Source organism: Mastomys coucha, unplaced genomic scaffold, assembly GCF_008632895.1.
Source record: "Mastomys coucha isolate ucsf_1 unplaced genomic scaffold, UCSF_Mcou_1 pScaffold16, whole genome shotgun sequence".
In the NCBI taxonomy this organism is placed as follows: domain Eukaryota; kingdom Metazoa; phylum Chordata; class Mammalia; order Rodentia; family Muridae; genus Mastomys; species Mastomys coucha.
This window is the reverse complement of record NW_022196898.1, coordinates 61,302,202-61,317,248: the sequence shown is the minus strand read 5'-3', so window position 1 is coordinate 61,317,248 and position 15,047 is coordinate 61,302,202. Positions and strand designations below refer to the sequence as shown.

Here is a 15,047-nt window from a genome sequence, read left to right as displayed (position 1 = left end):
TTATCATAGCAACCACATATTGAAGCAACAGAACCAACAGAAATCTTACAAACTCATGGAAACTGAGTATCTCTGTACTGAATGGAAACTGGGTCAAGACTAAAAGAAAGAAATGGAGTACTTTTTAGAATTCAATGAAAATGCATACACAGCATACCTAAACTTATGGAACACAATGAAAGTGGTTGTAAGAGGAAAGTTCATACCACTAAGTGCCTACATAAAATCTTATACTAGCAACTTAAGAGAGCATACTTGAAAGTTGTATAGCAAAAATAAATAATTACACTCATCAGGAGTAATAGATGACAAACTCAGACCTAATAAAAGACCTTTGATTAAGTGAATTTTTTCCCATTATGCTCTCATTTATTTTATTGGTTGAATTTGGCTCAATGTTATCTTTAAACTTATTTTATAAGACTTGAGCTCCTATAATTGTAGAAGTGATCCAGAGGAAAAGTTGAAAGTAGAAGAAGATGGTGTGTATTGCAAAAGCAAAGTGATGAATTATGTTGTAATAGCGGAGGTGATAAAGCAGCAGCCAAGGGAAGGCAGTGGTTTCCAAAGGACACCAGGGTGGTGAAGCCCAGTCCATCATAAGTCACCGTGGAGCTCAGATCACAGTGCTGACAGAATCCATATTTGGAGAATTACATAAGGTTTGAAAGAGAGGATAGTAAAAGGATACAAATTCATAAACTTTTAATCTGGCTTTTTGTTTGAATTTAAGAGAAACTGAAACCAAGGAGTGAGATTTCTATTCTTTTGTATTTGACAAATACTAAACTCTGGGTTTGGATGGTTGCTGATGTAGACAAGTTCATGTGGTAAGTTACTCTTAACATGTATGGTTTTGTTTTACTTTCCTCCCTTTTTGTACTTAATTAGAGGTTTATTTTTATTTTTTATGGTTTGATTTCTGTCCTTTAGGGTTTCGGGGTTTCAAGGTCTTTTTTTTTGGTTTGTTGACAGATCGTGTTTGCTTGCCTAGCATAATAGTCTGTACTATTTGTTTTGGAAACACTACTAAGCCTTGGCTCTAAACTTATCTTTCATTTTAGAGATGTGGTAGGCAGACTTGCTGAACTTTGTCTTTCTCTAGCCTTCATATGTAACTTATGCTAAACTTAAGTTGGCAATTTTTAGTGGTGGGTAAATGACTACTGTTTTGAGAGAGAATGCAAGATAAAATTCAAATGAATTATGAATTATTTTAAGTAAAGCAACCATAACTTGATTACTTGTATGTAAAATATCTTCCTATACTAGAAATAAAACACAGAAGCTTTCAACACTAGAGATAAAGTTAACAGATGATAAAACTACATGTGAAGATGTATGATTAAAGAAACTCTAATATTTTAATGACATTGCCATTACATTGTTCATTAAAAGATACTTAACTGTGAGTCCTCTGGGCTACTAACTACAAATGGCAAGAATATGTAAACTATCTCTTACTGACCACTATTAATTAATTTGTCTTTTATAACGTCTTAGTTTGCCATATACTTCAGGCACAATATAATAAGGAAAGTAATTTTGTAAATAATGAGTATTTGTATATGCAAACAGGGAGATTAAAGAAATAATTTAGAATTAACTGTGTTTTTTTAGTATTTAAGTAGTGTCTTTAAATTATGTGACTTTGAAATCCATAAGAAGAGTTTCAGCTAAATGCTTAAATTTATGAGAACTAGTGCATAAAGAGAAATATTGAATTTATATTAGAGTCTTCTCTTTGTAATATTAACACTGAAGTAATAAGACCCCTATTTTATAACATTGCTAAGAAACTGGTTTTGAGAATATTATGTATAATTTTCAGTTTTATATCATTTTTCCTGTTTTATTTCTTAATATTAGAAAAGATTTTTATTTTTCTTCTTTCAAATTTTAATTCACATTATGCATATTTATGGAATATTATTTGGCAATTAACTAGTGTTCAGATACTAACCACATTAGGGTTGTCAGCATTTCCATCTAGAGTTTTTGATAATCTTGTAATTTTTATCTATAATATATAGGTGAATATAGTTCAGAATAGCATATCATATATCTTGTGAATCACTACAGGAAAAGACATGTAAGCCTCCAAAAGAAGTTATGATGAGGACCAAAAACTATATAATACACAGACACACACACACACACACACACAAACACACACACACACACACAAGAACAAATAATAATTGGTTTTCATAAGTATGCATTGTGTATGTGTATTATAATGCTACAGAGTAGTCATAAATATTGAATATGCTTTATTGAAAATTGAAGTATTTGTACTTCATGAAAGGAACTGTTTTGTTGTTAGGATGCTATCATAGTTATATATTTCTATTGTATAGTATATTCATATAATATAATCAAACACATATGCACATTATATATATACTTATATATATATTATCTATAATTCAAAGCCACATAAATGTAATAGGTTTAGTCACTAAAGTGCATCCTTAACTCTATTTGACATTATTATTATTATTATTTAAAATTTTTACAAGATACTATAATCATATTCCCTTCCCTCATATCTTCTCTTAGTCCTATATCCACATTTTTGATGTCTTCCCAAATTTTCCTTTTATGCTATTTTTATTCTTCTGTGACTGTTTTGTGCATATGACTATATTTGCTATGTATTGATGCTACCAAAAATCATGTAATATCCAGAAGGGAACTATGACTTCACTCCATTCTCCAGATCTTATTCTCTCTAAAAAATACGTTTAAGTGCTTTGCTTATAAAGCTATGCACTTGCACACGCAATACCTTCAGAGGCTAGAAGAGGAAGTTGTATCCTCAGGAACTGGAATTACTGATGTTTGTTAGTTGCTATATGGTTACTGGGAATCAAACCCAGGTCCTTTAGAAGACCACGAGAAACTATTGATTGCATACCGTCTTTCCAGGGCCAAGCTCTTAAAATTCTTTCAGACCCTTTTCCATGATGTTCTCTGGAGCCCAGTGTAGGTAATAAAGATTTCCTGTTTAGTGTTGAGCACTCTGAATTCCCTGATTCTCAGCCCTTTGATGAGTGATGAGTCATTGCTTTGACTGTCTACACAGCTACAAGAGTTCTTTGACTAAAGCTGATACTTATACCAATCTGTGGTTGTAAATATAAATATTTAGAAAGCGATTCAACTACATGTTTATTTAATAAAATACTGGTAGTAGATTCTACCATCAGACCCATGATCTCCCACCACACACCATAAATATTTGACCAGTACAAGGTGTACATCCTGCCTGTTGGGCAGTCCTAGGATCTAATTAGAAACTCCCTGGAACTATTACATCATTAATACATCTTGGATGGAAGGTTAGTATTATAGCACAGGGTTTAAGACTACACTATATCATTGCTGAATTTTCTCTCTCAATCAACTTTCCTATACTACGAAATCTGTTCATTGTGGAGGAAGCTCCCAGCTCAGCATAGCTCAATTTCTGTGTTCTGTATCTAAAGAAAGTGTTGTTTTGAGCAATAAGCTCTTGCCATTTTCTTTTGGTGGGCAACCAAGATTACTGGCAATAGCAATAGACATATTGTCTCATGATTCAATGGATATGATATTATAAAGTAGAACTTTAGAAATTTTGATGAAACAAAAGAAATACTGATTTTTAGTTAGATATCAATAATATGTCAATAATTACATAAGCCTATTTGACTTAGTTTACCTGGTCATTTGTGTGTGTGTGTGTGTGTGTGTGTGTGTGTGTGTGTGTGTCTGTGTCTGTGTTTGTGTGTATCGCAGGTACAGTATACTATAAATGAGGATATAATTCATGTCCTTCTCTTACATGATACTTGGAACTTATTAAATGCATGTTATAGTCATTTACTGAATGCATAAGAGTGCAAACTACTAATTTGTTGGGTCTAGGAATATTAGAAATGAAGTACATCTTTAATAAGTTTGTTTCAGGAGGTGAATGTGTAAATCAAAATATATCTACAATATAAATCAGACTTTAGTAGCCTAACCTAAAAAAGCTGTCACACGTCAAAAAGTTACTCATTACACCCGGGAATATAAGCTTAGGCTAAAAATGTTCTTTTAGTTGAGTATGTACTGAGTACACATGGAACATGTGTCTAGGGAGAACATAGAGTATCATAGAAGCATGAAATCACATGTCAAATATGAACAAAAATATAGTTTTGTTAAGAATTTCTCGTGTACTTTGTTGTTGAAGAAGCAAAGGAGAGAATTGTAATTGACAAAGAAATAATTAAGATCTTTAACAGTCTTGACAAACCTCTCAGACCTGGTACTTTATTTCATCATCTTAGTGATTGATATCACCTTCAAATACCTTCATGTTTAGCATTTCTATCTTTCTTGTTATTAGGCTCCAGTTAGTCAACACACCTTCTGTTTCTCTAACAATAACCTGCTCTGTTCATGTGACAAATCACTTACCTCATTCATGCAGTTATAAAAGTTTTCCCAATGACCGGCCATTTCTAGTTTTACATATCTATAACCTGGTTTCTTTCCACTGGCGGGAGTAAATTTCAATTAACTTTTTATTATATGTTCCTTCCCTTATAGCTTTGGTAGCTCTTTTTTCGTTTTTTTTTGGAAGGTCTTGATGTGTTTGCCCCTCTGACATAAGTTCATTGTACCTTTAAACTTTTCGGATAAGTTTTAGTCTTGCTGATATTTTTATTTTCATTATTAATACTTAAAACTATATAGGACTCCAATTATAATTCTCCTTAATAGATGATGCCATAAATATTATGTAGTATAAGTCAAATAATGCAGAAACACCCATATAAAACACACCCAAACACTCATATACATACATGCACAAATATACATGTATATGTATGGAAAGGCTAATTTTCTGGAAGGGGCTAATGTTTCTTAATTGAGAAAAAACATTAAGACTTACTAAGAACTCATAAAGCATTTACATAGTTTTCCTGAGAATGTTTTTGAATGTTTTCACATTTTGACATTATTATTGGTAATTGCTTACAGTTTATAAATAGCTAGTATTAGAATATTGATTTGTGTTAATATTTATTTCATTATGTATGTTTTTTTTTCAGAAGTAAAATACTTATTAGAAAGAATACTGCCAACAACATAGCAAAATGAAATCCTTCCTGCTGCTTTCCCTCATTGGGCTCTGCTGGGCCCAATATGACCCACATACTCAATATGGACGAACTGCTATTGTCCACCTGTTTGAGTGGCGCTGGGTTGATATTGCTAAGGAATGTGAGCGATACTTAGCTCCTAATGGATTTGGAGGGGTGCAGGTAAGACTTATTCACAATTCAAATGCTGAGTTTACTGTGCTATGTAGAATTGTTTTCTAATGTATTTTATTATTTTCTAATGTATTTTATTTAATTTAATGTATTTTCTAATGTATTTTATTTAATTTAATGTATTTCTAATGTATTTTATTTAACTTCACACGTAATTTTCATGAGGAAGAAAAAAATAGCAGGAAAGGCAACTTTATATTTAGTTTTCAAACATTAAGAGGTCCTCTTTATTGTGTTGGCAATGTTTTCAGTGATTCCGAAGCAATTGGACTGAATTTATACAGATTAAGAACTGCAAAATCACTGGTAGTTTTTTTTATAGGATTTACTTATGTAAAGTAAACCATGAGCTGATCATCTTACTCGTTTATTTGTAGGTTTCTCCACCCAATGAAAATATTGTAGTCCACAACCCTTCAAGACCATGGTGGGAAAGATATCAACCAATTAGCTACAAAATATGCTCCAGGTCTGGAAATGAAGATGAATTCAGGGACATGGTGAACAGGTGCAACAACGTTGGTGTAAGTGAAGTTATATGTCCTTAGAAGTCAGTTTATGCAAAACCATGTTGTGTTTGCTTCTTATTCTTCTTGAGCAAAAGGTTTCACACTTTCAAAATTCTTTCTATTTAGCTATATCTCAAAGTTAACTACTGTTTTATGGGCAATTTTAAAAATTCTTTCATATGAACAATTTAAAGAAGAGAACTTATAAAGGAAAACTTTGACTTTTAATTTTTATAACCATAATCATTTTTTAGTAAATCTTTTCTGATTAGAAATTAGAAATTCCAGATGCAAACTTACTCCCATTTTCGGTGATTTATTTGTCCACTCACAATTCCTACACTATTTCTTCTTTTAATAAAGACCAATATCTACTTTTTTTTTTCTTTTTAGAGACTAAGACTCAGATTAACTCCTTTCAAAATCAATAATGTCTGTTTTTTTTTTGTTTGTTTTTTTTTTTTTTTTTTTTTTTTTTTTTTTTGGTTTTTCAAGACAGGATTTCTGTGTGTAGCCCTGGCTGTCCTGGAACTTACTCTGTAGACCAGGCTGGCCTCAAACGCAGAAATCTGCCTGCCTCTGCCTCCCAAGTGTTGGAATTAAAGGCGTGTGCCACCACCACCTGGCTAATGTCTGCTTTTAAAAAGAAATCTAATTGTAGGTTTTTAAAATGTCATTTTGATTTGACTTTTGTGATGTTTTCTAGTTTTGCACTTGCCAGTTCTGTAAATTCTCAATCAAATATTGACTATTGTTGCCCTTCATTTCACATTGGCGTTTTGTCCTGTTGAAAATGAAGCTACAATAATCTATCTATCTATCTATCTATCTATCTATCTATCTATCTATCTATCTATCTATCTTTTACATATCATCTACCTATATATAGTTTTGTTAACATGCTAGGAATTTAATGATGGAAATGTAGAACTGGAGGTGAAAGCATGAGAACTATAATAATGCTGCTCATATGAGGAAAATGTTGAGAATTAAAAATAGAGGGTGTCATTATGCACATGGTAGTTTTGGAAAAGCATTTGACAAGTGGTTTTATTTTCATTAGTTAACATAGTATAGAAGGTAGAAACTCAAAATAATATTCAATAACCTTTCCATAGACATTTTATGGTTCAGGAAAGGTGCTAAAATATAATGCATATAACTATATTTATATGTATATAGTATATAATTTATATATGTCAATATGTATGTCTCACTAGTATGCTGCAGAGTTTAACCAGCTTAATTTTAGGTCTTCTTTTCAGGTCCGTATTTATGTGGATGCTGTCATTAACCACATGTGTGGAGTAGGGGCTCAAGCTGGACAAAGTAGTACATGTGGAAGTTATTTCAACCCAAATAATAGGGACTTTCCTGGAGTTCCATATTCTGGTTTTGACTTTAACGATGGAAAATGTAGAACTGGAAGTGGAGGCATTGAGAACTACAATGATGCTGCTCAGGTGAGGAAAATGATCAGAATTAAAAAAAGAAATCAGGGACTTATGCACATGGATCTTTTGGAATACCATTTGACATGCGGTTTAGACTCTTTGTGAAATATATTACTAGGAGCTAGAAATGCAAACCAATCTTCAAAAACTTTCTCCTAGTCTCTTAATGGCTCAAGAAAGGTGCTAAATATTAAAAGATTTATGTTTTACTCCTGTAGCACATAAGATAAGGGAAAAAAAGGAAAAAGAAAGGACACAAAGGGTTTCCTCAACTAACTAATAATATTATCTATTTAATTTTTGCCTCATTCAGACACTATAGCAGAAAATATTCGAAGGGTGTATCCACAGTAGGATGTGAATGTTCCCAGTTTTCCATGAAAAAGGCTTTATGAAGCTTTTTTTTTATTGGTTATTACATTTATTTACATTTCAAATGTTATTCCTCTTCCTGGTTTCGCCTTCGCAAGCCCCCTATCCTATTCCCTCCCACCTACTTCTATGAGGGAACTTCCCCACCCATCCACCCACTCTAGCATCACTGCCCTAGCATTCCCCTACCCTGGGGCATCAAGCCTTCACAGGACCAAGGACCTCTCCTCCCACTGATGCCAGATAAGACTCTGCTATATATGTACCTAGATCCATGGGTCTCTCCATGTGTATTCTTTGGTTGGTGGTTTAGTCCCCGGGAGCGCTGGAGGGGTTGGTTGGTTGATATTATTGTTTTACCTATGGGGTTGTAAATCCCTTCAGCTCCTTTAGTCCTTCTACTAAGTCCTCGTTTGGGGTTCCAGTGCTCAGTTCGATGGTTGGCTGCTAGTATCTGCACCCATATTGGCCAGGTTCTGGCAGAGCCTCTCAGGGGACAGCCATACCAGGCTCCTGTCAGGAAGTGCTTCTTGGCATCAGCAATAGTGTCTGGCTTTGGTGTCTGCAGATGGGATGGATCCCTCGGTGAGGTAGTCTCTGGATGGCCTGTCCTTTAGTTTTTGCTTCACTCTTTCTCCCTGCATTTCCTTTAGATAGGAACAATTCTGGATTAATATTTTTGAGATGTGTGGGTGGCCCCATCCCTCAACTGAGGCCGTGCCTAACCTCCGGATAGTCTCTATAGGTTCTCGAGACTAATCAGTGAATACTTGTATAGTTGAAGGAGATCTCAGTTAATAGGTGATATTTATATATGGAACACAGTTTTGTTTTGTTTTTCTTAACAGGTCAGAGACTGTCGTCTGTCTGGCCTTCTGGATCTTGCACTTGAGAAAGATTATGTTCGTACAAAGGTGGCTGACTATATGAACCACCTCATTGACATTGGTGTAGCAGGGTTCAGACTTGATGCTTCTAAGCACATGTGGCCTGGTGACATAAAGGCAATTTTGGACAAACTGCATAATCTAAATACAAAATGGTTCTATGAAGGAAGCAGACCTTTCATTTATCAAGAGGTAATGTAATACATATATGTACATATAAAATGACATTGTTTTGTTAAACAAAAGATAGATGGAACATTGTATTAAACACAATTTAATAGGTTAATGTCTGAGTGCTTTGTAAAATGTGGAATTTCTTTAACTCCCATTTATTCATACCAGAATAAAGGTCTAAGGGAATGTAGAGAATTTATTTATCCTGTGACATTATTGTACCACTTAGTGTATACTTAGGGACCATTATGCAATAACTTAGTTGCTGCATAACTAAGTCAGTATTTCTAGGCTTAAATCTTGTCTTAAGTATTATTAAATGCATAAATTTTGGATAAATTGGTTAATATTTCTGTGGGCATTTTTCTGTGAAGAAGGTTGATAATGTTTGTATTTGTTTTCTTTGGAGATTCTAATGAATTTGTAAGTGCTGAAATTGTTTATCTGACAGTAAGTACTTTGTTAGTATGAGTATCTGAATTTTCAACTATATGTTAAGTGAAATATGTCAGCCATTTTTACTGGATATTCTTATTAAATTTCTTTCAGTACTAATGTATATACTTAATAAAGAAATGAAGAAAACCACATTGAACATGAACAGTATAAGAAATTTATAGGGTGTTATTTTTATATTAAATATTTTAATATCATTTTATTCAATGACAGTTTCCCATTATTTCTCTACTAGGTAATTGACCTGGGTGGTGAGGCAGTGTCAAGTAATGAGTATTTTGGAAATGGCCGTGTGACAGAATTCAAATATGGAGCAAAACTGGGCAAAGTTATGCGCAAGTGGGATGGAGAAAAGATGGCCTACTTAAAGTAAATACATCACACTTTGTCATTTTTTTTCTGTCACAGATCTGCTGTCAAATTATCCCAATACGTAGTCATCTTATAAAATTCTAACTTATTAAATATTTATCAAGACTAGCTATTAAGCAGGTTGTTTGCCCTCTAAGCAATAAAAAAATCATCTGGAATTTAATAAATTTCATTTTAAATGTCAGTAACAAGGAGACTTTCTAGTTACACAAAACATCACCTACAGATTTTTTTCTGTCTTTGATATGAGTCTACTAGATTTTTGGTAGTTACAATCTGCTAAAATCAAGATATTACTTGAAAAATTCTACTACTCACAACTAAAACTGCAATGTGGTTCTACTGTTGCACTTATACATCTACTGCAATAAATTAACTTGAAATATTAGCTTATAACACAGAGTGCAATATCCAATCCTTTTTATTTGTTTTTCATTGTATATACTTCAGTGTGAATATTTATCCTTCCTGAGTCCATCTATATTGAAATCTTACATGAGCAATGTGGATGAAATGCAAATAAGCTGTATATAAAATTACCTAGAGGAAAATTTTTCTGTGAAATAACCATTTGGTTAGAGAATCATTAGTTAAATTCAAATAGATTATAGAAAGAGGTACAGATTTAGGATACTCTAAATGTTCTTTTCAAGGAATAATGTATGCACATATTTTTAAAAACTAGGAACTGGGGAGAAGGTTGGGGTTTCATGCCTTCTGACAGAGCCCTTGTGTTTGTGGACAACCATGACAATCAGCGAGGACATGGTGCTGGAGGAGCATCCATCCTGACCTTCTGGGATGCTAGGTAGGGAAAGCTATTCTTTACATTTATACAAGTCTTTTAGTGATAGTAAAATTTTTAGTTTTCTATTGTAATATTGTTTTGTAATTTTCAGACTCTATAAAATGGCTGTTGGATTTATGTTGGCTCATCCTTATGGTTTCACCCGGGTAATGTCAAGTTACTATTGGCCAAGATATTTCCAGAATGGAAAAGTAAGTTTAAATATGCTTTTGAAGAAAGAAAAAGCAGTCCATTTTTTTCCCATTTTATACATATGAACCACATTTTCTTTCTTTTTTTCATTTTTATTGGATATTTTCTTTATTTACATTTCAAATGTTATCCCTTTCTAGTTTTCCCACTCCAGAACCCCCCCACCCATCCCCCCCTCTTGCTTCTATGAGGGTGTGCCCCAACTCACCTACCGCCTCCTGCCTCCCTGCCCTCGAATTCCCCTACACTGGGGCATCAAGCCTTCACAGGACCCGGGGTCTCTTCTCCCATTGATTCTCAACAAGGCCATCCTCTGCTACATATAGGGCTGGAGCCATGTGTCCCCTCCATGTGTATTCTTTGGTTGGTGGTTTAGACTCTGGGAGCTCTGGGGGGTCTGGTTGATTGACCCCAGACCTATGGGGTTGCAAACCCCTTCAGTTCCTTCAGTCCTTTCTCTAACTCCTCCAGTGGGGACGCTCATATGCAGTGTGATGGTTCGCTTCAAGCATCTGCCTCTGTATTTTTCAGGCTCTGGCAGAGTCTCTCAGGAGACAGCTATAACATGCTCCTGTCAGCATGCAGAGACTGCCACACCTGGGAATATATCCCATATACAGTCACCAAATGCAGTCCTGTTTTAATTTCACATGAAATTGTTGCACAAAAGACATGCCATCAACATTATTAGCATTATAGGTATTTTATAGAACAATGAACTGCTTTATCACTGTGAAACAATAACTTGAAAGTTACAGAACAAGAACACAAAGTAAAACATAGGAGTCTAGTAGTTCTTCCTTTGTCCATAGGATATGGGGATTGTATATAGTAACACCTGAAAGGAGGAAGTGGGCTTTTGTTATTTAACCCAAACAAATATTTGCGAAATACTTTTGTATTTTTCTATGGAATGTAAAGAAACATTTCCATTTAACTGAGGATTCCTTAAAAAAATACATGAAATAAATTATGTTAAATTAAGCACATAAGTTTGAAGACTTATTCAAGAATACTATACATTACAAAATATATTGCAATATATTAATCTGAAAAATCTCAAAAGGCAGCTAATAGTCTGGGGAGATGATTTAGAGAGTAAAGCTCTTGTAGATCCCTGGGACCTTGTGATGCTGAGCTGAATTGGTGTCTTGTAATGCAAGTGCCCAGCAGGTGGAGACAGCAGATTTCTCAAGTATCAAATTGGTCAGCTCTGGGGTTACAAAACCTTGGCTCTATAGAACACAGAGAGCCAGACATAGGATGCCCCAGTGTAGGGGAATTTGAGGACAGGGGGGTAGAGAGGAATATTTGAATAGTTTGTCCTGCCAAACATAGTGTTTGTATCTGTCTAAACATAGTGTTCAAACCAGTTCATTTTTCTTTTCTCTTAAATCTCTCTATCACATACTTGCACATTATAGTGGCTTCCACTGTGGGTGTGTCATAAAGCATGCAAACCTCTGCCTGCTTTTTGCCTGTCAGCACCGCTGAGCCTGATCTTTAATCTTGGTCTTTCTGATGCTAAAGCTCTTGCCATTTTAGTAACATTAAAGAAGAGGGCTATGAAGAAACTGTTGCATGGAAGACACTGAGTAAATAAAAATATATAATTCTGTGAAATATGACCTAAGATAACTATGGTATATACACTGAAATAGTAAATACTCAGTAGTGGTCTGTATAAATACTGAAGGATTTAGATACTAAGTAGGCACTATAGAGACTCAAGTAACAGAACTCTTTGAGTTTAGTGCAATGGAAATGCAACATGCTTGTTAAAAAACCTGAGGCTTTTCCCTTTATTTAAGGATGTCAATGACTGGGTTGGACCACCAAATAACAATGGAGCAACGAAAGAAGTGAGCATTAACTCAGATAGCACTTGTGGCAATGACTGGGTCTGTGAACATCGCTGGCGTCAAATAAGGTGGGAATGTCCCCTACAGATCTTGCATGATAAAGTTGTTTAACATTTTATTTTAAATTGACGTTTAAGGGTACCAGCATTTCACATGATATTGTACTTTTAGGAACATGGTTGCCTTCCGGAATGTCGTCAATGGTCAGCCTTTTACAAACTGGTGGGATAATGACAGCAACCAAGTAGCTTTTGGCAGAGGAAACAGGGGATTCATTGTCTTCAACAATGATGACTGGTAAGTGGATATTACTTAAAGTAGGGTTATATACTATTATACTCTTAGAACCTTCTATTTATTTTCTGTACACTTATAGCTTAACATCTTTTTATTAATGGATTTAAGAAATATAATATATAGTGACCTAAAAACTGTAGAAAAATGCTCACTCTTAATGTGTTCAATTTTGTAGAGTTTTTTTTAGGTAGAGTTTTGATATTGCTGTTGTTCTTGATGCATTTTTACACTGTCATGTGTATATATTCTCATTCATATACTCATATGACACCTGTACAAAAGACATAAACATTCAATAAATATCTTAAAAATCAATGAAAGGATGGGCAGTATTAGTTTCAAATCACCACACCCCAACTCTATATCTCAACTATTTATTTTTCTATTTCTTTCGTATACAATCTTAAAATGTCTGCCTCTGTAATAATTCTCTTTGTTTGTGATTAATTTTTCAACACATTTGTATACATGGCCATGGCTGATGGTTTTTCTCAGGAAATAGATGTGGATTGGTTCTACAGTCTCCAATGACTGGCCTTCCATTTGAGATCCATGCATCTTTAACTTCTCCTTTAATAATTTTGTTCTATATGCAACTGTACTTAGAGAATCTCTTTGCATGAATCTGAGTTAGCTTTTGCTCATTTAGTGGATTGTATTAGTTTCTTTTTTTGATGCTATGATTAAACAGCATGACCCAGGGAACTTATAGATAGGAGAAAGAATTTATTTGTGCTTACAGTTACCGAGGTTTCACTCCATGAAGGAAATGTATGAGAGTAGAGATCAGAAGGTGATGGCTTACATTTTAAACCACAAGCACAATACAGAAAGAGCTGACTAGAAAAGCATACAAGTGTTTTTATTCTCAAAGCTGCCTTCAGTGTTAAAATTCCTCCAAATAGTCCACATCACCCACTTCCCTAAACTGTGCCATGACCTAGAAACCAACTTTTAAACTTACCATGTACTCTGTGTGTGTATATATCATACATATATATGTATACATATATGTATGTGTATTGCATATAATATATAACTATATATAAAAATCATTTATTAGGTCATTGGCCATTAAATTATAATTTCTATTTACACAGCACAAATTTTAGACAAGTATTCATTTTGGAAATAGTTTGCTTTACTATATTTGTCTATGTTGAATTTGATTTCAGAATTAACTTCTTTGCTTTTTCAGGGCTTTGTCAAAAACTTTACAGACTGGTCTTCCTGCTGGCACATACTGTGATGTCATTTCTGGAGATAAAGTTGATGGCAATTGCACTGGAATAAAAGTCTATGTTGACAACGATGGCAATGCAAACTTTTATATTAGTAACTCTGCAGAAGACCCATTTATTGCAATCCATGCAGAGTCAAAAATATAAAATTTAAAATAAACAGATATTGAGAGCATCAATCATTTGTATTTCCTGTCTTTTATGCAGTTTAATTTTTATATTTCAATTGCATTTAATAAAATCTATAGGCAATAAACCTGAAAAGGTAAATAAAAAATTGAAGCTCATTAAAATCATACATAATTATAAGAAAATTACAACCAGAATTTTGATACATTTAAAAAGATTATCTTTAAATTATTTTTCAAAAGAACCTCTCAAATTTATGAAGACATCCTGACAAATATTTTTTATCACTTACACCATTTGTTTCATGGTATCCTACTTTCTCATTGCTTTGATCATATTTACTCCCTTCTATTATTTCCTCATATTTTCACTAGATCCCCTCTTCTTTCCAAAAAACCCGTCCATCCCACATTTTCATGTAATTTTTGCTTTGATTTTTGTGATGAAGTTTTCTAGTTTTCACTTACCAATTCTGTAAATCCTTAACCAAATATTGACTATTATTGATCTTCTTTTCACATTGACTTTTTGTCATCTTGAAAAGGAAGTTACAAAATATCTATCTATTCATAATCTATCTACATCTGTCTATCTGTCTGTACATCAATCCACCTACCCACCCTTCTATCTATCTATCTATCTATCTATCTATCTATCTATCTATCTATCTATCTATCTATCTATCTATCTATGTACCCACCTATCTATCTATCTATCTATCTATCTATCTATCTATCTATCTATCTATCTATCTATCTATCTATCTATCTTTGGGACTATGCTCTTAAGTAGGGTTGACTACATGACCATGGCTTGGAAGTTACTACTTGAACAAAGACAACTTACCAATGGATAAAACACTAAGGAATAAAATTTTCCCCACCCTAAACCTAACACCCATAAATTACTTATAGCTCCTTAGGAAGGGATTGGGCCTTTGGGCATCTTCCCCAATCTCTGGTAGAATCTTTTTTTTTTT

The 15,047-nt window shown here is 33.8% G+C and overlaps 1 protein-coding gene across 1 annotated transcript; it reads left to right on the top strand.

The window, feature by feature from the left end:
• Window positions 1-613: 613 nt before the first annotated feature.
• On the top strand, window positions 614-14,118 carry LOC116093662 (alpha-amylase 1). Its single transcript, XM_031375241.1, has 11 exons — window positions 614-830; window positions 5,091-5,303; window positions 5,693-5,839; window positions 7,090-7,287; window positions 8,499-8,729; window positions 9,403-9,536; window positions 10,225-10,347; window positions 10,439-10,538; window positions 12,351-12,469; window positions 12,573-12,698; window positions 13,897-14,118. The coding sequence occupies exons 2-11, from the start codon at window positions 5,136-5,138 to the stop codon at window positions 14,084-14,086; spliced, it is 1,536 nt and encodes a 511-aa protein (XP_031231101.1). The 5' UTR covers window positions 614-830; window positions 5,091-5,135; the 3' UTR covers window positions 14,087-14,118.
• The last annotated feature ends 929 nt before the right edge of the window (window positions 14,119-15,047 follow it).

What these genes read in the sequence shown, in the direction of transcription:
- LOC116093662 (XM_031375241.1), top strand. Translation starts at nt 5,136, where the DNA reads ATGAAATCCTTCCTGCTGCTTTCCCTCATTGGGCTCTGCTGGGCCCAA. An exon ending in ACTACAATGATGCTGCTCAG is followed by an intron (nt 7,288 to 8,498) that starts GTGAGGAAAATG and finishes TTTTCTTAACAG; the next exon opens with GTCAGAGACTGTCGTCTGTC. An exon ending in GATATTTCCAGAATGGAAAA is followed by an intron (nt 10,539 to 12,350) that starts GTAAGTTTAAAT and finishes CCTTTATTTAAG; the next exon opens with GATGTCAATGACTGGGTTGG.